This window comes from Bubalus bubalis, chromosome 13, assembly GCF_019923935.1.
Source record: "Bubalus bubalis isolate 160015118507 breed Murrah chromosome 13, NDDB_SH_1, whole genome shotgun sequence".
Lineage (NCBI taxonomy): Eukaryota > Metazoa > Chordata > Mammalia > Artiodactyla > Bovidae > Bubalus > Bubalus bubalis.
In genome coordinates, this window is record NC_059169.1 from 61713003 (window position 1) to 61736066 (window position 23064).

General features: G+C 41.1%; 1 protein-coding gene across 11 annotated transcripts in view; it reads right to left on the reverse strand.

The window, feature by feature from the left end:
• The window catches only part of STARD13 (StAR related lipid transfer domain containing 13), a 482949-nt gene that overhangs the window by 36278 nt on the left and 423607 nt on the right, over positions 1–23064 (reverse strand). For all 11 annotated transcript variants that reach the window (XM_044927356.2, XM_044927355.2, XM_025262908.3 and 8 more), the window contains 3 exons: positions 21739–21810; positions 18974–19055; positions 31–94 (listed from right to left, as the gene is read on the reverse strand). In XM_044927356.2, coding sequence (XP_044783291.1) covers positions 31–94; positions 18974–19055; positions 21739–21810 — 218 coding nt within the window. The remainder of the gene's footprint in view (positions 1–30; positions 95–18973; positions 19056–21738; positions 21811–23064) is intronic.

A 23064-nucleotide genomic window follows, 5' to 3' on the forward strand; every position in this document is an offset into this window, starting at 1 on the left:
TCTTAGTAAGGTATAGTAAGTTGCACCTACCTTTTTCCTTTGGAAGTTCACATCAAGTTTCATTGAGGCACACTTGTTCAACGTATTTAGTCGTCTAAAAGGAAAGAAAAATGTGATCATTGCTATCACTAATGAACCTAAATCTTTCCAGTTTGATGATTCTCATCAGTTGCCAGTGAAGCTGAAAGTGCAGAAACAACCAATCACATCCCAAGAAAGGACTCAACCAAGAGATGGTACATGATAAAGGGTTCCCTTTTGTTCTCCAGCCTCCAGACCTGAGAGGACCTTCCATGAAGCTTACCAAATCCCTGCTACTTCCCTTTCCATCATCCTTGGAACCCATGGGAAGTAATTTTAAGCCATATTTTCACCAGCCCCTCATTTCATCTGCCACTTTGACCTTCTCTCCAGTCTATCCTGCTAATCCCCAAATTTGGATCAACTCAACCGTCTCTCTTCTCTCGCTCTTGTGTATAAATGGGAAAAGAACTCACATTATAGTGCTGAATTATATATGCTATGAACTGAATTGTGTCCTCTCCAAACTCACAGTTTGAAGCCCTAAACCCCAATGTGATTGTATTTGGAATACAAAATGATTAAGGTTAAATGAAGTCATAAGGTAGAGCCTTAATCCAATAGAATTAATGTCTTTAAAGGAAGAGACTGATTCAATGGACATGAACTTGGGCAAACTCCGGGAGATGGTGAGGGACAGGGAAGCCTGGCATGCTTCAGTCCATGGGGTTGCAAAAAGTCAGACACATCTTGGTGACTGAACAAAGGATGAGACACCAGAGCACTCCCTCCCTCTCTCTCAATCAGCCATGGGAGGACACGGCTGTCTGCAAGCTAGGAAGAGAGTCCTCACCAGAAACCAAATCTCACTGGCACCTTGATCTTGGACTTCCCAGCCTCCAGAACTGTGAGAAAATAAACTTCTGTTGTTTAAGGCACCCAGTCTGTGGTATTTTGTTTTAGCAGTCTGTGATGACTAGTACATAGCAATACTTACATTTTGAAATTCTCCCTCAGCTGGGCTCCTCAAATTGCTACCCAGCATTTATTTCATTTTTTTTCTCTCCATAGGCATTCATTCTTGGATCATGAAAAATACCACAATTCCTCAACAGACCATTGCCAGTGAGAAAATACAGCTTAAGTCATTAATTATTTTAACAGTTCTTTCCTTCATCATAAGAAATGTTCATATTCTTTTTTAAAAATATTTTTCTTTATTTATTTGACTGTATGGCATGCAAACTCTGAGTCGTAGCATGAGGGATCTAGTTCCCTGACTAGGGATTGAACCCAGGTTCCCAGCATTGGGAGCATGGAGTCTTAGCTACTGTACCACCAGGGAAGCCCAAGATGTTCATATTCTTTTTCAAAGCTAACCCTTTATCATGTGTTTGACTGTAACATCCACCACATCATGTGGGTTCTTTTTACTCAGCATAGGAATAAAGAGATATCAGCTATTAAAATAAACTAGATTCTGATGATGGTTATCTTCTTTCTCTAGCCTGGATACCCTACCTGAGCTCCAGAGCTACATTTTCAGCTACTCACTAGTCTCATTCATCTGTGGGGTCCTCCTGGCCCTTCCAACTCACCTATGAAAACTGAACTCACTGTATTCTCTTCAAAACTTGATTTTCCTGTTTAAAGTCTTAACAGCATTACCAGTAAGTCAAGTCATCCAAGCTAGAAAACAGAGTCATCTACCTGTTAATTAGAGCTCCATGATGGCTTTAAATTTTGCCTCTTCTGGGTCATACTCGGTCTCTTCTCATCTTTTACTTACAGTCAGGAGACAGACAGCCTGTTAAATTGGTTTCACTAATGCTTCACATTGAAACTAGTTCTTTTTGTCAGCTTCTTATCGTGATATTTACTTAAAATATTTAATAACTATCCTCGTTTTCAGCCATCTCCAGTTTCCCCACTTTTTAGACATTCATTAGTATCAACTATGACAGGCAGTTATGGACTAGAAGCTGATCACCTAGTCTGAAGCTATCTTCTGCAGGTCCTTTGCTCCTGTACCTGATAGCCAGTTCCAAATGTGTTAAGGCCTCTACCTAAGAACTAAAAGTGTTATCTGAGGTGCATTATGTACAGTTATCTGTGAACAACATAGGTTTGAACAGTGTGGGTTCACTCAAACACACATTTTTTTCAATAAATATACTGGAGGGACTTTCCTGGTGGTCCAGAGTCTAAGACTCCATGCTCCCAATGCAGGGGGCCAGGGTTCGATCCCTGGTCAGGGAACGAGATCCCACATGTCACAACTAAAGATCCTGCATGCTGCAACTAATATCTGGTGGAGCCAAATGAATAAACAAATAAGAAAATTTTTTTGAGACTTGAAATATTTTGAAAAAAGCTTGCAGACGAACCAACACAATACTGAAGTAGAACAATGTTGGAGAATTGACACTACCCAACTTTTAGACTCACCATAAAGCTATAGTAATCAAGACAGTATGATAGTGGTGAAAGAAGAGACAAATCATCAGTGGAATAGGATAAAGAGCCCAGAAATAGACCCACACAAATATAGCTAACTAATCTTTGACAAAGGAGTAAAGGCAACACAATGGAGAAGAGATAGGTTTTCATCAAACAACGTTGAAAAAACTAGATCCACATGCAAAAAAAAGTCAGTCTAGACACAGATCTTATATGCATCACATAAATTAACTCAAAATGGATCACAGATCTAAATGTAACCACAAAACTGTAACACTCCCAGAAGATAACATAGGAGAATATCTAAATGACCTTAGGTTTAGTGATGACTTTCTAGATACAACATCAAAGGCATAATCTATGAAATAAATACTTGACAAATTGGATTTCATTAAATTAAAAACTTCTGCTCTGTGAAACACACTGTCCAATGTATGAAAGGATATGACATAGGCATGGAGAAAGTATTCATAAAAATCACATCTGATAAAGGACTGTTATCTAAAAAACACAAAAAACAACTCTTAAAATCAAAATAATAAAACAATCCAATTAAAAAAAACAGACAAAAATCAGGATACCTCACCAAAACAAGATACACTGGTCACAAATAAGCATATGAAAAATGCTCCACATCATATATTATTACAAACTTGCAAATTAAAACAACCGTGAGATACCATAACATACGTATTAGAACGACAACATTCTAAAACATTGGCATTACCAAATGCAGGCCAGGATGAGGAACGACAGAAACTCTCATTCATTACTGGTGGGAGTGCAAAATGGTACAGCCCCTTTGGAAGACAGTTTCTTATAAAACTAAACATCTTCTTACTATACATTCCAGTAGTTGCACTCCTAGCTATTTACTCAAAGAGTTGAAAACTTATTGCATGCAAAAACTTGCACAGGAATTATTTTTTAATCCATAAAGATAAATATTGTATTTCTAAAGGACATATATACTTAAAATATAAAACAACGTGACCAAACTTTTGCAGCTGACATGTCCACAATAGCAATGGGTGTGAGGTGCTACTGCACAGGGATGTTTATAGCAGCTTTATTCATAATTGCCAAGACTTGGAAGTGACCAAGAGGTTCTTCAGTAGGTAAACGGATAAACTGTGGTACATCCAGACAATGGAATATTATTCAGTGCTAAAGAAATGAGCCATCAACCCATAAAGAGACAGGGAGGAACCTTAAATGCATATTACTAAATGGAAGAAGCCAATCTGAAAGGCTACATGCTATATGATTCCAACTAGATGGGATTCTGAAAGAGGCAAAACAGTAAAAAGATCAGTCAGTATAGGGACAGTAAAAAGATCAGTGGTTACTACTGGTTAGGAGGGAGAGAGGAATCCCAGGATGGACAGCAAGGGTAGAGGACTGTTAGAGCAGTGAAATATTGTGTATAATACTATAATGGTGGATACATGACACTACACATTTGTCAAAACCCATAAAATGTATAAGACTGGGAGTGAAGCCTAATGCAAACTATAGACTTTGGGTGACAATGATGTGTCAATGCAGGTTCACAGCTGTGAGGTGTCACTTGGGTGGGGGATGTTAATGGTGGGAGAGGCTGTGTATATGTGGGTACAGGTGGCAGATGAGAACTCCCCATACTTTGTGCTTAATTTTGCTGTGTATCTAAAACTGCTCTAAAAATAAAACCTATTATTTAAAAATGTAATCTTTGTTTTATTCATTTAAAAGTCATTTTATTTCTTGGAGTTTGAAATTACTGATGTAAAGCGATCTGCATTTCTTTTGCTCTGAATCTACTTTCTTATTAGTACTCAATTCTATCTACAAAATTGTCATGATTAAAGACATCTTAGAAATTCTGGATACAATTTCAAATATCATATGCACAACTATTCAGTTCTTCCTCTCATGACGGATACGTTTTTTCCAATCATCATGCCATATACTTTAAATATCTTATAATTTTATTTGTCAGTTATACCTCAATAAAGCTGAAAAAACCCAACTGACTTTTTAAGCTGGGAACAAAAGACAAAGAGGGAAAACACTCTTTATGGTGATCTGAGACTAGGCAGACATTCTCAGCATGGTGTAGCATCAGTCTGTATTTATCTTCTATAATGTAAACAATGGCTAGACTCTCCAAGAATACAAAATGGATAAAACATACACCCTGGTGAGATGGAGATGCCTCTTTAAGGAGTGGCTGCTTCAGGTAAAAGAACATGTCATATAACAGAAGGATTCACAGCCCTTTAAAACCACCATGAATTCTGCTATGACTATAGCCAGGCTGCATTTAGGACAAATATTAGCATCAGTATTTGTTTCCCTCAGACTTAATGATGGGGCTTCCTAGGTGACTCAGGCGGATTCTTAATTGAGAATTCTTAATTGAGAGTCCGCCTGCCAATGCAGGAGACGTGGGTTCCATCCCTGGGTCAGGAAGATCCCCTGGAGGAAGAAATGGCTACCCGCTCCTGTAATCTTGCCTGGGAACTCCCACGGACAGAGGAGCCTGGAAGGCTATAGTCCCTGAGGTCGCAAAGAACTGGACAGACTGAGCAACTAAACAACAAACAACAAAAACCACTTAATGATAAGTAACATAAAACCTTTCAGAAAACCTGAGTTGGTCTGTCACTGGTGGCCTGGAAAACTATCCCTGCATGAACAGGAATTATAAAATGTGTTTTCTTTGCTGCATGAACAGTGTGTCTTCCACTGGATTAGAGCCTCTTTTGAGAGGAACCATAATGTATTCTTCTAATCCACCTAAAACCTAGCAGAAATTTTATACATGATAGTCTCTGTAGGTTTTTCTTTTAAACTGAACACACTTTGTTTACATTGGTCCAATCAGCGACTGGTTTTAGTCACAATAGACCTTGTATAGTCAGAAGAGCAGAACTATTCCCCACTGAATATGACAGGCTGAGAGCTGCACCTCATTTGCATCTCTAATGCCCAGCACAGGCTCTGGTTCAGAGAGAATCCACTGGGTAAATGTTTGCTAAGGAAATACTAGAACCTGGTAGGCTCTGGGGACCGACTGGCCTGACCTCTTTTATTTTCAAACGAGGAGACTAAGGCTCCAAGAGAAAACACTTGCTCAGGGGAACCATGCATCAGCTAGACAGCTAGAGTTTGCCCTGTCCAGAGATTTCTCTACTCCAGGCTCCTCAAGGAGGATCCAGGAGGCCTGGGAGATGACAGCCTATGTCCTGGACCTTGCACAGGCTGGTCAATAAATGATAGTTTCCTTCCCCTCACTACATTTTCCATGGAAAGAGGAAACCCATGACGCATACTGAAGCTGTGCAGTTTGTGCTTTGGGCAAACTGGATTTACGTGTTGACATAAGCAAAGCAGTTTGACCCTTTCAGACGGACCGCCCACAATGTCCATGGCTACCAGAACCTGTTAATTTTTACTGTTGTCTTCAGAAGGCTTTAGAAGCGTTCATACATTAGTAAAGGAGAAACAGTCAGAAGTCTCATTTTAAAAGTGAAACTTGAAATTCTGGAGGGAAAGTCAACAGGAAGAGAAGAAGCTGAGATACGACCATCTGACAGTGGGCACCATGTTCCAGGAACAAGTCGAGGGGCTGAGAATGCAGAGGTGAACCAGATGTGGTCCCTGCCCGTGGGGATCTCACAGTCCTGAGTGGGATATAAATATGATGAACAAAAGGAAAAGCAATCAACTCTCAGGACACAGAAAGACAAAGCCTCCCAGAGGAGGCAGTATTTGAGCAAGGCGATGAAGGACGGAGAGAAATTTGCTGCCCAGATGAAAAGGACTACAGGCAAAGCCAGCAGTCATTAACTGGAGCTCTCTAGTCTTGGAACTGCAAGGATGTGAACAGGAATCACTGGTGGGATGGGCAGGGGTCAGATCATGAAGAACCAAAATGAAGATGTTAGAGCAATCTGCAGCAAAGGGGAGCTACTGAAGGAGTTAGGAGAGTAATGTAATGCCACTGCATGCCGGAGACAAAACTGGGGGCAGGATGGAGATGGAACTGAAGAAGAATGGGTGGAAGACAGTTAACAGTTTAGGTGAGAGATGGCTAAGAGGAGCAGAGGGGAGTGGGAACAGATGAGGACTTGGCCACTGACATAGAAGCATAGGGGCCGGGGAGAAATAGAGGGTGACTCCTGGGTTTCAGGCTTTTGTCAATGTTCCTGTGTCAATTAACAGAGAAAACCATGGAGTAGGGAGGGGCCAGGAACTGGGATTCAGGGAAGAGACATGAGGTCATGTTGGGATGCCTTGTGACATCCAGACCCACTTCGGAATGATCAGCAAGTAGAGGATATACACAGAGGATACATAATCATTAAACCAATCTTCCAGGGAGAATTCAGTGCCCTGGAAACTGCCATGCTCAAGGCCTGGGTGGAGCAGGATGAGCTGGGCTGGGGGAAGGTGTAGTCAGAGACATGGGAGGTCAATGGAATCAGCTCAAAGTGGTCCTGGAAGCCACAGAAGGAGCATTACACAGAGAAGGGAGCAGTTGGTTCATTGTATCAAATATTTAAGAGTAAGTGATACAAAACATAAAATATGCCTCTTGGGTTAGCAGTCATCGCAGGCAGCAGCTTCAGAGAAGCCTGAGTAGAGGGCTGAGCTGTGAGTGAGTGCCATGAAGAAGTGTAGCTCTGGAGGAGAGAGATTTAGGGCATTGAGGAGAAAATGAATAATTGATTGCCACACAGTATCCTCTCACAGGTAGAAGCGTTAAAATAATTCGTGAACTGACAGGTTATTTTCTTCCAGGTTCCAATGTAATTTAACAAACATGTATTGAATTCCTGCCCAGCACATGGTCGCAGAGCACCGGGAGCCCATGATGTACTGAACGAGATGTGGCTCCTAGCAGTGAGCACTGTGGAGCCAGCTAAACCCACGTGACAGTGGGGCCAGCGCGCAGCAAGCTGTGCCTGGGCTGCCCTGGCTGACAAGACACCCGGGAGGGGAAGGAGGGAAGGGCAGGCAAGGTGCCTGCTGGGGGCGTGGGGACCAGAGGGAGATGGGGAGGGTGGTCGGGGCCCCGTCTGAGCGGTGTCCCACTCAGTCACTGTGATAGAGCCTGGGAGACACAGAGAGGCCCTCTGCACTTGGCACATATACGGGAGCAGTGGCGCCCTTTCCTTCTCCTCATAGATGCATATTTTACCTTTAAACCACCAGACTCTAGCTCATGAGGTCTTCCATGCTGACTTAATGGTCAGTTTCCTGGGCTATTTTTCTAATATTCCTGCCAAAAGCTCAAGAGGAATAACAGGCAGGGGTGCGGGTTCATCTCTGACATGCCATTCTGATTAAAGCTGAAGCCTGAACTTCTCACCCTCCTCGCCAGGGTCAGAGGTGAAAGGTCTCCAGCCCCGTCTGCTGAGGAGTGCCCTGGGTGTGGCCCTCAGAGACTGTCGAGAACAAGTCACCTGGTCCAGGGCTCAGAGGTCAGTGCCCCTGGGAGCAGCGGCTCCTCCTTGCGGGGCCTGGGAAAGGTCCCCTGTCTGTCTGGGGGTTCACAGAACAGACTCTGCAGAGCAGGGTGGAGACCTCTGCCACACACACGTGTCTGGTGTGTTCTCGGCCAGGGCAAGGCTTTTCAAATACCACAGGCCATCCAGCGGGACGGCTTTCTGGTGTCTGAGGGGAAAGAAAGGTGTCACCGGAAGTTGCAAGGGGCTGTCATCAGGCCACAACTGAGCCAGGGGAGGCCACGCTCCCCCCTTGCTGAGCTGTTCACTCTGGCTGTTCTTCTAGCAAGTGGTCCTGGGGCAGCAGAAATGCTGGCTCCTCTTCCGGCGCATAACCCCACAAACTGGCCCTGGATATCAGTGGAGGTGTGGGAGAGGGATGGTAAAGCATGGACTGATCTTGCTATGTGATGTCGTTCAAGGGGGAGAGGATGTACAGGTGGCACTGTATGAGTTGCATAATATATATTTTTAATTGACTTACAGTTGACAGACAACATGAGATAAGTTTAAGGTGTATGACATAATGATTTGATACTTGAAATGATGATCAAAATAAGTTTAATGTCCATCATCACACATAGTTACTATCTTTTTTTTCCTGTGATGAGAATTCTTAAGACCTACTCTTTCAGCAACTTTCAAATATGCAATACAGTATTGTTAACTATAGTCACCATGCTGTACATTACATCCCCAGAAAATAATCTGAAATCAGTAATAGCCTCTAATGATGAGAGTTTTGGGGAAGAGTGCAAGTTCCCTCCGCAAACTGATCGAGGACATCAGCCACGGTGGCCCACAGGTAAAGAGCTAAAAACAAAAGAATAGGGGCCTCATAGGTGGCGCTTGTGGTAAAGAATCCACCTGCCAATGCAGGAGACGCAAGAGACGTGAGTTCCATCCCTGGGTCGGGAAGATCCCCTGGAGGAGGAAATGGCAACTCACTCCAGTATTCTTGTCTGGAAAATTCCATGTACAGAGGAGCCTGGCGGGTGACAGTCCATGGAGTCACAAGCAGTCAGACACGACTGAGCGACTAAGCACACAAAAACAAAAGAACAGGTTTTCTTGGACTTCTTCAGTTTGTGGACTTCAAAGTTTAAATTCACGTATGCCTGTACTAGAGAAGTACAGCTTCTTAACTTCCTTAACTTTTTAACTTTTCACAAAAATTGCATCTAATCCAGATAAAATTTCTCCAGTGAGAATTAGGCTGGGTTGAAGCAAGGGTCATACCAGAGATTTCTGAGAAAACTGAAAGAAAGGAAAACCCCAGGGGGAACTGGGTGGGAAGAAACACTCACTCCCAGGAGCTGAGGGGCGTCTCTCGGCTCCTTCCCCGCCTGCCCTATAGAAGTGGGGTCCCCCTTGGTCAGCCCCGGTCTTCTCCTCTCTTTACTGTCTCACTCTCAGGGCCTCATACCTTTCGTGCGTGGATGACATTGCATCTCTGTCTCAAGCTGAGGGCCTGTCCAGCTCCAGACCCACATGCCCGGCTGCACACTCGACGCCTTCACTGGCACCTCCAGGCACCTCAGCTCACCACCACCCCCCCACCCCGAACTGGACTCCTCTCGCCTCTCTCCTCGGCTGTTTCCTGACTCAAGAAAAGGCATCACCACCACACAGCTGCTCAAACCTGGAGGAATCTGGTGCCCCTGAACTCCGAACAACAACAGCAGTAACAATAATACCTGTTATTCACAGGTTCTGGTAAGAATAAAATGAAGTCAATGTCAAGAACTTAGTATGCTAGTCAGCACATAGTAAACACTCCAAAATGATAGCCATGGTCATCAACTTTTTATGTGCCAAAGCAAGTCATTTAAAAAAAATATTGCTAATGTTTTTTACATAATGCAATACAAATAGCTAAACACACATATATATAGAGAGAGATAAACTCCTCCTTTAGCCTGCTGTTCTACTTTGTAGCTTCTTGGGTATTCTTCCTAAAGTTATTTTGCGTAGGTGGTTGGAAAAGTTTATATAAGAGACCATTAAAAAAATGTAAAGATCAATTTTTAATATAAATTTATACACGTATATATGAAATCCCTACCTTTGACCTTTCTATATCTGTACTTGTCTTGGCCACTCCCATTCTATATAGACTACCTTGGGGTGAGGTTTGTGATGGAAAGTGGGGGTGGGGATGAAGATGCCTTTTCTGCACATTAATTAGTCAAATAAAAGAAACAAAAGTGAAAGTTCAAAATAACCACATCAAAATTTCATGTGTTCTTGTCTGGGTAATTCCTACTGGCCTTTTAGGGTCATTTTTCCAGGAAGCTCTCCTGGTCATTTTTCTAAAACGCTCTCCCCCTTAGCTCTCCTGCACCTGTATTTATAGTGATCACACCATTTGTCCACGTGAGTCAGAGTTTACTCAGTTCTCCACCTTGGTACTATGGGCATTTGGGGACGGATAATTCCTTGTTGGGAGGCACACTGAGCCTTGTGGGAGGGAGCAGCATGTCTGGCCCCCACCCATTAGATGCCAGTAGTATCAAGACAGTTGTGACAAGCAAAAATATTCCCAGGCCTGAAGACAGGATCAAATGCTGCCCCCACCTCGGACTGAGAACCACTTCAGGTGAAAATTCTGTCTTATTTGTCTCCATAGCAAAGTAAGGCCCTCAAGACACAGCCTTGATGAAGTGACCTTAAGAAGAGATGATACAGTGCCACCACTCTCCACAGTGAATCAGTTCTGAACTCTTCACAAGAGAACAGAGTGTGCTTTAAACTCTTACTCTAATTATTATTATTTTTAAAAGTTGAGGTCCATGATGGCACAAATGCAATCAGAATTTCTAACCTTGGGACTTACAAGTTAAATTCAGAAAAATCACAAGGCAACTTAGACATCTTGGGAAGAATTACCTTTAAAGGAAGAAATTAAAAACAAAACAAAAAACACTCCAAATCGTGTTTCACAAAAAGACCTAAGCTTTCTTTGGAAAATGCCAGAAGCAGCCTGTGTGTCTTTGAATCCTAGCACTGCTATTTACGAGCCATAAATGGGCAAGTTATTTCATACCTCTGTGCCTCTGTTTCCTCATTTGTAAGATGGGAATGGATATTACAGTCTATCTTATAAGATTATTATGGGAATTTAATGAGTAAATATTTATAAAATGCTTAGAGGAGTGCTTGCCAAGCACTTTGTGGCTTATTTATTTATTTATACTTTGGCTGCTTTGGATGCTCAGACGCGAGGGCTTCTCTTGAGGAGCTCAGGCTCTAGAGCGTGTGGGCCCCATAGTTACAATGCACAGGCTTAGTTGCCCTGAGCTATGTGGGATCTTAGTTCCTCGATCTGGAGTTGAACCTATCTGTTGCATTGGAAGGAAGATTCTTAACCACTGGACTACCAAGGAGTTCTCCAGCACTTTGTATTTTGAAGAAATGAAATTACTGCTTACTGGGATTTGTATTTAACTTATAGAGTTAGAATTTCAAAGGCGGAAGTGACCGTGATTATTATGTAATCATCTATATCCTTCTCCCCATGATTTGTCTGTGGTTTCAGTTCAGGTAATTGTCACAAATTATTATGTGCCATAAATGAGCTTTCCTGGTGGCTCAGATGGTAAAGAATCTGCCTGCAATGCAAGAGACCTGAGTTCGATCCCTGAGTTGAGAAGATCTCCTGGAGAAGGGAAAGGCTACACACTCCAGTAGTCTAGGGTGTAGAATCCCCATGGACAGAGGAGCCTGGTGGGCTACAGTCCATGGGGTCACAAGGAGTTGGACACGATTGAGCGACTAAGCACAGCACAGAAACACATTATACAAAATATTGTACATTTTATATGATATTCTTAAAGAGGAAATTTAAAAGTATATTATCAATTTTCATAAAAACCACTATTATTTAAAATTATTAATGTTATTTAATTTACTCAGATCAAATGGCGTGCCTTTGTGTGTGGAGGTAAACTGTAAAAATCATTTTTGTTGGCACTCTCGGGCACAGTCTGCCTCGTCCCACATGATAACACTGCCATTAGTTGTTCTTTTAAATGCAAAGGGCGGTGACAGATGAACTGTAACCTTAGTCAATTCCATATCTTCACGAAACAGCACTGAGCAAGGTGAATGTCTTTGTTTTATACATGCTATAATGAGTATTTATTAACAGCATAAGTTAGGCAGATCTAACATTAAATTAGAAATTCAGAGATCATCTTGGGCATCAAAGCTCTATGTTATTAACAGCAGTCTGAACAAATACCCCAAACCAAAATGCTAACAGAACATGCTACTTCTAGAAAGTCTCCTTTGGGAGCTTTCGTGTGCTGCAGTTTGCCTTAAAGGTGACAAACCTAGCCAGGTATTGCGACACCTTGGCTATGCCTATATTCTGATACTGTTACAGTTTCCATTAGCTCATCCAGCTATTTTAGATTTGCAATTAGCTTTTCATTACTCACAGGGGAAATTATTTTTCAATTAAAAATTCAATCAAAAACCATCAAAACAGAATTATAATGTGGTTGCTAAGATAGCAGAGACTGCACGACTGTTCTGACTGGCAGCACCAGATATTTACAGACTCCTTCTGTGCACTGGTGCTGGCAGAGTTGCAGAAGCAATGCTGAGGGGTGATCGCCATTCTGGAGGTTCACCCCTTCATTAAGACAGCAAACCTGTCCTGTCTTCAGCAAGACCTGAAAATGAGAGCCACACACCCACATGTACCCAGTCAGGCATGAGCCCTCCCTGTCAGCAATGTCCTTACTACCATCTACAATTTTTTTATAAATCTATAAAAGGCTAACACTACTCAGCAACTCTCAAAGTGTAAATGGGGACCCAGGACATTAATTGTCTGGCAGGACATTAACTGTCTGTCCAAACATGAGAGAAACTTTCAGAAAACCAAAGGTGAATACAGTTCTTGTGGGTAACATTTACAGTAAGAGACCTTCAGACCTCTGGTCTCTGTTTATCTACCTGCCAGAAGCTACCTGCCCTCTGGCTATGGTTCCCTGTTTCCTTTCGGATTCTGCATTGGCTCAGCATTTCAAATAGGCATGAGAAATGTGGAGCCCACAAAAGTTTTAAAAATAAAACACGAGACCAGCTCCATCACTGTGTCTGCAGTGCACGAGGAAGAAAAGGAATAAAATCACAAGCCCTTACTTCTCTCTAGGCATCAATCATAACATACCATATAAGTGGGTGAGTGTCTAATTAACCACTCATCAAACTCAAAATTTTAAAAGTGCTGTCACTCCCCTCAGGCTGGAAGTCTTCCTTCTGCCTGCTTTCAGGAAATCTGTGTCTTGAAGGAATTCATAAGGAAGGCAAGGAAATTCCGTGTGTGTTCCTTTAGCCAACCTACCTCCATCTCCGCCTTCCTATTCCACTGGCGTCCTTTGATCCACCTGCTGAGACTACTCCTTTGGCCTCTGCTCTATCCACTGCTCCTATGCCCTGAGAATCTCAGCTCACACACTGCCGGCCAAACGCTTTCCTTATATCATAATAAGGATGACACAGCTGCCTAAAGAATTACTCCAATGATAACCTCCTGCCACTCTAATGCAAGCTGAGCCCTTATCAAGGGCATTGTGGTATCTGGTGTTGTTGCATCCCTGCTCAGTCCCTCAGTCGTGTCCGACTCTTTGTGACCGGATGGGACTGTAGCCCACCAGGCTCCTCTGTCCATGGGATTCTCCAGGCAAGAATACTGGAGTGGGTTGCCATTTCCTTCTCTGGGGAATCTTCCCAACTCAGGGACTGAACCCATGTCTCCTGCATCTCCTTCATTGGCACATGGATTCTTTACCACTAGCGTCACCTGGGAAGCCCTCTACAATATAAGGCTTTCTGATTTTTCTGGCTGACAGCTATTATTATTCACAACCTTACATCTTGAAATGATTCCTGTACTGGCTAATCTATAACATGTCTGAAAGGCATGTTTTTTTTAAGTAGACTTTAATGGAAAAGTCCAGAACTTAGTCAAGGGACCTTAGATCACATGCAGCAATGAGCAGATAAGGATTTATCACCCACATGTTTGACACTTAAAGTGTGGCCCACTCAGCCACATACATCATCAAATTAACAAAACTGCACATTTAGAAGCAATGTTCACTCCTGAAATCCTGAGTTAAAAATATGTAACAGATTTGTATTCTTGGTTTATAATGTAATCTTTGATTTATATTTCACAATATAAATTTAAGAATCTATGCGTAAATTACTAGAACTAATGAGTAATTTTAGAAAGGCTGCAGAATACAAATGAACAATATATATATATTAGCAGTGAATAATGGGAGACTGAAATGATAAAAAAAAAAACCCCAGCACCTCAAAACATGAAATTCTTAGGTACCTTCAAGTATGTATATCACCCATATGCTGAAAATGACAAGTCAGGGTTAAACAGAAAGAAATCAAAGGAGACCTAAATAAATAGGACTGTGTGTATGAATCAAAAGACTTGTCTGTTAAGATATCAATTATCCCCAAATTGATCTGTAGAGTCAACACAGTCCAAATCAATACTCCAGAGGATTTTAAAAACAGATATCCATGAATGGTTCTAGAACAGACAAAATAATCCTGGCAAACAAGTTGGAGGACTTATACTACTGATTCCAAGACATACACAAAGCTAAGTAATCAAGTGCCATAGTGATAAAAGAATAGACACATGGATAAATGGAACAGGATAGAAAGTCTAGAAACATACCCATGCATATATGGTCAATTGATTTACAATATAAGTGGAAAGGCAATTCAATGAGGAAAGTATAGGCTTTTCAACATGGCAGTCAACCAATGGGATACTGATAAGCAAAAATATGAATCTTGATCCATACTTTGTACCTTATAAAAAATTAATGGATCATCACCTTACACATAAAACACAAAACTGAAATTTCTGGAAGAAAAACAAAGGAGAAAATAGTGACCTTATGTTAGGTAATATTTTTTATGAGTGACATTAAAACCATGAAAAAAATGAATAAATTGGACTCCAGTAAAACTTAAAACTTCTTCGAAAGACATTGTTAAGAGATTGAAAAAACAAGCTACATGCTGGCAGGACATTTCAAAACTCAGTAAAAAAACAAACAACCAAATTTTTAAAATGGGCAAAAGACTTGAACAGACAAAAGAAGATGTATCTTACAAAAGAAGATATATGAATGGCAAAGAAGCACAAGAAAAGACATTCAGCATCATTACTCATTAAGAACATGCAAGTTTAAATCATGACAAGGAAACACTAGACACTTATTAGAATGCTTAAAAACAGAGCTAAACAAAGCCAAACAATACTGAGTACCAACAAAGATGTGGAGCAACAGAAACTCTCATACATCAGTGGTGGTAATACAAAATGGTATGGTCACTTTGGAAATGTTTGGTGGGTTTCTTATGAAGTTAAAATATACTTATCAAATATATCCCAAAGCCCCATTCCTAAGAAATTACTCAAAATAAATGAAAACTTATGTTTATACAAAAACTTGAATACGAATGTTTATAAGGGCTATATAATCACCAAGAAAGAAAGAAAGTGGAGTTGCTCATTCGTATCCGACTCTTGTGTAGCCCACCAGGCTCCTCTGTTCATGGGATTTTCGAGGCAAGGCTACTGGAGTGGGCTGCCATTTCCTTTTCCAGGGGATCTTCCCAACCCAGGGACTGAACCCAGGTCTTCTGCATTGCAGACAGGCGCTTTACCATCTGAGCCACCAGGGAAGCCCATATAATCACTCAAAGTGGTGACAATTCAAATATTCATTTGGTGAATAGACAAACTGGAGTAGTATATCCACACAGTGGAAGACTATGACTGACACACACAGCACAGATGAATCTTAGGTGTATTAAGTAAATGAAGCCAGACTCAAAAGCCTACATACTGTTTGATTTCACTTACATAGCATTCTGGAAAAGGCAAAACACTAGGCACAAAAACCAGATTAGTGGTTGCCAGGAGTTGGAAGCAGGGGTAGAAGTTGATGACAAAGGTGAACCAGGGAGTGTTTTAGGTGATAAAGCTGTTTTATATCTTGGTTGTGGTGGTGACTACATGATTGTAGGCATTTGTCAAAACTCAAACAACTGAAAATAGTGAATTTTACTTTAGATATATACAGAACACCTTGACTCAAAGAAGATATAGATTTAAAAATTCAATTGAGATGATTTTAAATTGAATTTAAAAATTTAATTGCACAGATTTCATTTATATGTGGAACCTAAAAAACAAAATAAATAAATACATCTAAATAGAAACAGAGTCAAAGATACAGAAAGCAAACAGGTTGCCAAATGGGAGGGGTGGAAGGAGGAGAGAAATAGGTGAGGGAGATAAAGGGGTACAAATCTTCATTTACAAAATAAATGAGTCACAGGTATAAAATGTACAGCGTGGGGAACACAGTTAATAATTATGTAATATCTTTGTATAGTGATAGATGACAACCAAACTTACTATGGCGATCATTTTGAAGTGTATAGAAATATAGAATACTAGGAACTAACAGTGTTGTAGGGCTAATATTTCAAAGACAAACAAACAAACTTACAGAAAAAAAAAAAATCAGATTTGTGGCAACCTGAGGTGGGAGGAAGGGGCAACTAAATCAAAGTGGTCAAAAGGTACAGACTTCCAGTTATAAGATAAATCAGTCGTAGAGATCTAAAGTACAAAATGATAAAGATAATATACACTGCTGTGTGTTTTGTATCTGAAAGTTAAGGAAGTAATTCCTAAGAGTTTTCACCACAAGGAAAAAAATGTTTTTTTTTTCTACTTCTTTAATTTTATATCTATATGAGATGATAAATGTTCACTAAATCAATTATAAACATTTCATCATGTATGTAAGTCTAATCATGCTGTACACCTTAAACATAAACAGTGCTGTATGTCAATTATATCTCAGTGAAACCGGGGGAAAAACAACAAAAGGCATAATTTGACAATCAAGTAAATATCTATAAGTATGCAGGAAAATGCGATTGCGAAAAAGATAATTAATGCAATACCATTAACAATAAGAAATATTTCTTTTAAAAGTGCCAAGTGGCTTCTCTGGTGGTCCAGTTGTTAAGAATCCACCTTGCAATGTAAGGGACACGGGTTTGATCCCTGATCTGGGAAGATCCCACACGCCATGGGGCAATTAAGCCCATGCACCACAACTACCGAGCCTGTGCTCTAGAGCCCGCAACCCACAACTACTGAGCCCGTAGGCTGGAACTACTGAAGCCCGAGCACCTGGAGCCTGTGTTTCTCAACAAGAGAAGCCACCGCAATGAGAAACCTGCGCACCGCAACGAAGAGCAGCCCTCCTTCGCTGCAGTTAGAGAGAAGCCCATGCAGCAATGGAGACCTAGCACAGCCAATAAATAAATAAAACTTTTTTTTTTTTAATGTCAACTGATTAGTAAAAATACTCTTGGTTAAAACTAAGAGGGAAAACTCAGGATGAGGTGCTGGTGAAATAGTTCTGAGGTGAATGAAGGCTTGGGGTGTACATCAGACATCCTGAGGAGAAAACACTGCTTTTCCAATTCATTGCCTTTAAAGAATTACAACAAAACTATCCAATCCTCTTATAAATGCTCACAAATGGCATTTTGTGCTTGTTTGTTTTTGAGTTCAAATAGCCCATCCCTGCAATTTGTGATTTGAAGAGTTAGTTCTCTTCTCTTCACCCACATAAGCAAACCCACAGCAATGCTTTCCTTGAACATTCAGAGACCATTTCCTAACACGACTCTATTTTCTCTTCATATAGCAACCCTAGAGAAAGCAGCTATGAACACAGAAATATAAATATGTGTCTAAAGAATCAGCAAGCCTATGATTATTTCACAATATTCTAACACACATTTGTCTCTCCTATCTTGACAAAAGTTTCCTCATCACTACTTGCTTCTTAAACTGCTATCTTTTGTATGTCAAATGCAGAATGTACGAGAAAAAACATTGGACTACAAGTGACGAAAACTTGTTTAAGGTCAGTTCAGCCCATTACTAGCTCTGCGGCCTTGGAAAAATGACTTGCCTCCTGAAGTATTTATTTCCAGCTCTGACTTCTCTCCAGGGCTTTAGTTAAAAAACTTCCAAGCTCATTTCCTACAGACACACATGACCTCTCATGCACATTTAATTGTTCAGAGATATTTGATTGCATTGGCATCTTTCATTATTACTCAAATTACAATTGTTTTATTTGTTCATGTATGCTTCAATTCTTCAATTAGATTTCTTCAACCAGATTATATATTCTTTGAGGGGAGGGAATTATTCATATATACATCTTTGTCTCCTTTTATCATCACATACTGAAGGTGTAAATTATTTCTGAAAGCAGATATAATTACTTGAGCTTACATATTTCAGTTTGCTGATATAATCATTTGTCTTAAAAAATACAGCTAAGTTTGACATACTCATGGAGTTTAACAACGCCTTCTCTGACCACTCATATTCTGGTCCCTCATGCTTCCTCCTCCCAATAATCCACTCACACTCCATCACTGTCTATAGCCTCAGCTTGTTTTACATTTTAAAAAATAGAATTTAACACTCTCTGAGATAATCTCTTCTTCTCCTCTTTTTCTCTCGTTCACCATCTCTTTGACTCAATCTGTGGTCTGAAGCTTCATGCTGCTGCTGCTGCTAAGTCGCTTCAGTCGTGTCCGACTCTGTGCGACCCCATAGATGGCAGCCCACTAGGCCCCGCCATCCCTGGGATTCTCCAGGCAAGAACACTGGAGTGGGTTGCCATTTCCTCCTCCAATGCATGAAGCTTCATACTAGAACTCCAATTCCATGAAACCAGGGACTGATCATGCTCACAGTAAGACACTTATAGCCTGGCATACAGTAGGCATTCAATAAGAACTTAACTGAATTGTTGTTGAACTCACCCCTTAATACAGTGACAACTATTATAGACATTTAACAATTGAAAGAAACAAAAATATTTCACATGATTTACCTGTAAAGAGGTTCTACAAGGTCCTTTTCAAGAAAATCATGATCGTTCTTGACAGCCACAATGTTGATGGGAAATTGCGAATCTGAAAGAGAGACAACGGAGTTTATGAGGCTTGTTTTATCTGAATCAGCAACGATATCTTCAGGCCACCACATTTCTGTACTCATGGCTAGTCTTAACTGCAGTTACTCTCCACTGACGGGTGTGCTGGTAATGTTTAGAGAGCAGGATGCTTACTTTAACCCCAATAAATGTTTTTAAGGATACAAAAAAGCATGCAATATGAAAATAACCAAGTACTTGACCTTGGATAGGATTGCTAAATGCCTGTATTTTTATCCATGCATGCGTCAGTTGCTCAGCCTTATCTGATTCTTTATGACCCCACTGTCCATGGGATTTTTCAGGCAAGAATACTAGAGTGAATTGCCATTTTCCTCCTTCAGGAGATCTTCCCAGTCCAGGGATTAAACCCGAGTCTCCTATGTCTCCTGTATTGCAGGTGTATTCTTTACCTGTTTATAGCTCATCATTATCATAGACATTTGCCTGCATGGAGAACTTCTACACTCTCACCATCTACCTAAGGTGGAGGTTGCTGACTTCTCTCCTGATCATTTCATGAGATACTGATCAGGATAGAAGTTTGGCAGATTTTTTTTTTTTTTGAAGTTTCCAAAAATACCTGCAGCTCAGTGGTCTCAAGTATTTTATTTTGTAGCAAAACCTTTTTCTTTTTTTAAAAAAAATATTTATTTATTTTTGGCTGTGTTGGGTCTTAGTTGCAGTGAGTAGGCTTCTCTCTAGTTGTGGCACACAGGTTCCAGAGTGCACAGGCTCAGTAGTTGTGGTCACAGGCTTAGTTGCATGTAGGATCTTAGTTCCCGGACCAGGGATTGAACCCTTGTCCCCTGCATTGGAAGGTGGATTGGTAACCACTGGTCCACTGGTCCACCAGAGAAGTCTCTGTAGCAAAACCCTGTTCCAAACTTGTAACTTTTCTGTAAAAGTATTTGTTCTAATTTTTATTACATTTATAAAAGGCATATGAATGACTGGGATTTTAATTATGACTCTTCCAGCTTATAATCTTGAAAAATCACTTAACCTTTTTGGGCCTCTCTTTCATAATCAGTGAGTCGGTAGTGGGGGGTGGGAATAATGGTTGCTTAGACCAAAACTGTAAGACCCTCCTTCTTGTCTAAAAGGCTATGATTTTATGAAAGTTTTTATCAGAAACTCTAGACCTCAAAGCACCCTCATAGATATGCTCTCTTTTATCCTCAAAGAATTTAAGAGAGAGAAGTAGGCTTTTTTAAAATAGAAAACTGAGCTTCTAGGTGAGTAGGTATGATTCACCAGTGAGTAAAAGTTAACTTTGTTGATTCTTTCCATCCTATGTGAATTTTATGCCATCAGAAACTATATTGTTCAGTGTACTAGATATGCTCTATTGAGCCCTACAGATCCATGCTCCACTCTTTTGTAACCTGGTTTGTGCCCAGGATCAGCTGTGTGGATGGCGTTCAGTGGGGTCCATGTCCACTGCCTTATTTTGTTTGGCCAATGGGAAGCCCCAGCTGGAGATGGGGGGAGGAGGGAGTGTGACATCAGGGCATTGCCCTCCTGGGTCTTCTCAGGGGAGCTGTCATCACAGCGGAGTCCTCTACTCCTAAGCCTACTCTGAGATCCCCTCTCCTTCTGGGTTCATCTCACCTTCTGTTTATGGCTTTGGGCCTAGGGTACAAGCTTTGGGCTGCTACAAGCTTTGGGCTCCTGAACTGTTCCTCGTGGTCTCCTGTGCCCTGCTCACACCTCCATCATGAACACTTTTAGGAATAAGACCTCCACAGATTGTCCTGAGTGTGCCATCACTCAGTACTGGGATCCTGAGTAATTCACTGTACATTAGGACTCTCCAAGAAGGAGATGCGTTGGTTATAACTTTAGGTGTAGACAAGATATGGGGCTTCCCAGGTGGCGTGGTGGTAAAGAAAATCCACCTGCTAATGCAGGAGACACAAGAGATGTGGGTTCTGTCCTTGGGTCAGGAAGATCCTGTGGAGTAAGACATGGCAACCTGCTCCAGTATTCTTGCCTGGAAAATTTCTTGGACAGAGGAGACTGGTGGGTTACAGTCCATGGGGTTGCAAAGAGTGGGAAATCACTGAGTGACTGAGCAGTGCATATTAGTAAGATATAGGAGAATAAGTTTATTAACTGTCAAAGAAAACATCAATGGAACAAAGTATGATGCTAGCAATAAAAACATTTTACTTTTAAAACCCTGAAAAATAACATCTGATCCATGTCACGTCTTAAACATTTTCATGTGAGGTAAAAATCTCAAGATAAATTAGCTTTGTTATTTCTAAGAAATTCATTTATTTTACTTTCAAGAAAACTGAGAGCAGTGATGAAAAAAACAAGTAAGAGGATAGGGAGGAAGTGCAGAAAAAAACTGCTGCTGGCAGAACACTGGAAGGAAAAGGCAGAGTTGTGATTGGTGGTAAAGACATGAGAAGCAGAAAGTGAGAAGCAAAAGGAAAGAAAGGAGAAACAGGGAAGGGCAGAAGGTGAAGCAGTCTCAGGAAGCGACCCTAATTCCTAAACTGGCATCAGTTTATGTCCTGGGCATTGCAAAGGCAGGGGGAAGGAGAAAGCAAGGAAAAAATGGTTGAGAAAAGACTTTCAAGTCAAAAAGCACCACAGGACAAATTTTGAATTTATTCTCTTTATAAAGAGAGAAGAAAAGCCCAACCTACCCTCGTATAGCTGAGCGTACTGCGGGAAGCCAGCAGCACGGAGCCAGTCACATGCTTCCTTCGCCTCGATTTCTGAAAAACACAAGAAAAGGAAACGCGTTGAGTCTCAGGCCACCCACTGGCCTCTACCTCCTCAATCAATAGGAACTGGTGGGCACTGTGCAGGTTATTACAAAGCAAAATTGTTCTCCAGTAAGTCTGTACAAGTAGCCTACTCAGAAATGGGTGTAAAATGAGCAGGCATCACAAAGGTGCTTGTTTCATGTCTGCTAAGATTATCTTCGATGTCAATCCATATGTATTTGGATAATAGCAAAACCACAGACTGCAGAACCTAGAGGCTGAGTTTCAGGCAGGGAAAAATGTATTATTTATACACTAGGGAACCCGAGGACTAGGGAGAAGGAGGAAGTACTTCCTTAGGCTCTTTTTTTTTTTTTTTTTAACTTTCAAAGATAAAGCTAAGACTATTTATGCTACATTCCTTTATTCTTTTACTCTGGGGATAATGAAAGAACGAATACAACTGGGCAGGCTTGTGAAAATGTATTTTCTCATGAAGAAAGCTATTACAAAAATCCAGTGTTTTATTATTGCTTTAGTTTTACTAATGCTTTAATTCCAAATGCCTTGTAATAAGATGTTCATTTATCAGGCACATTTGAATGATTTCAAGCTGCAGAGTGCAGCAGGCAAGAGTGAAGCTGATTATCTGGAAATGAGACAGGTGTTTGATGGGGCTGCTAGAATCTCCGAGAGCCAGCCTCAAGCAGTTGATATGTCCTTTGGGTGACCAGTTTTGGTGTGGACATTCCAAGAGTGCACAGGACCACCTGCCTGGAGAACTTTGGAGAGGGATGGGAGAGTCTCCAGTATGTGAACCAGGTCACTTTTTGACCTTGTGAATCCTGGATCATTTCCCAACCACAACTCTTAGATAAATACGAATGCAAGGGAAAAAGAAGTTCATCTGTCAGAAGTCTAGGTTTTCCAAACAAAATTAAACAGCTGATTATAACAGGTCTCTACCCAGGCCCCTTTCTCTGCTGTTGGGAGAGAGCCCGGTCAGGTCATTGCATTTTCTCTGACGTTCATTTCTCCCTGTAGCCAAAGTTGGAGAGTACAGGGTGTTCTTAAGTCGCTGCACTGAAACAATCCATGCTAGCATCAGCTGTGGGCCAGAGACTACAGTCTACATTGAAAGCTCAATGTCTATGCAGTACGATGTTCAATGTGACAGAGCTATCTGATCCATGTTAGGAAAACAGAACAAAGGCCAGATCATCCACAGGCTCCAAGGGAAGAGGAAAAACTTACAGGCCCACT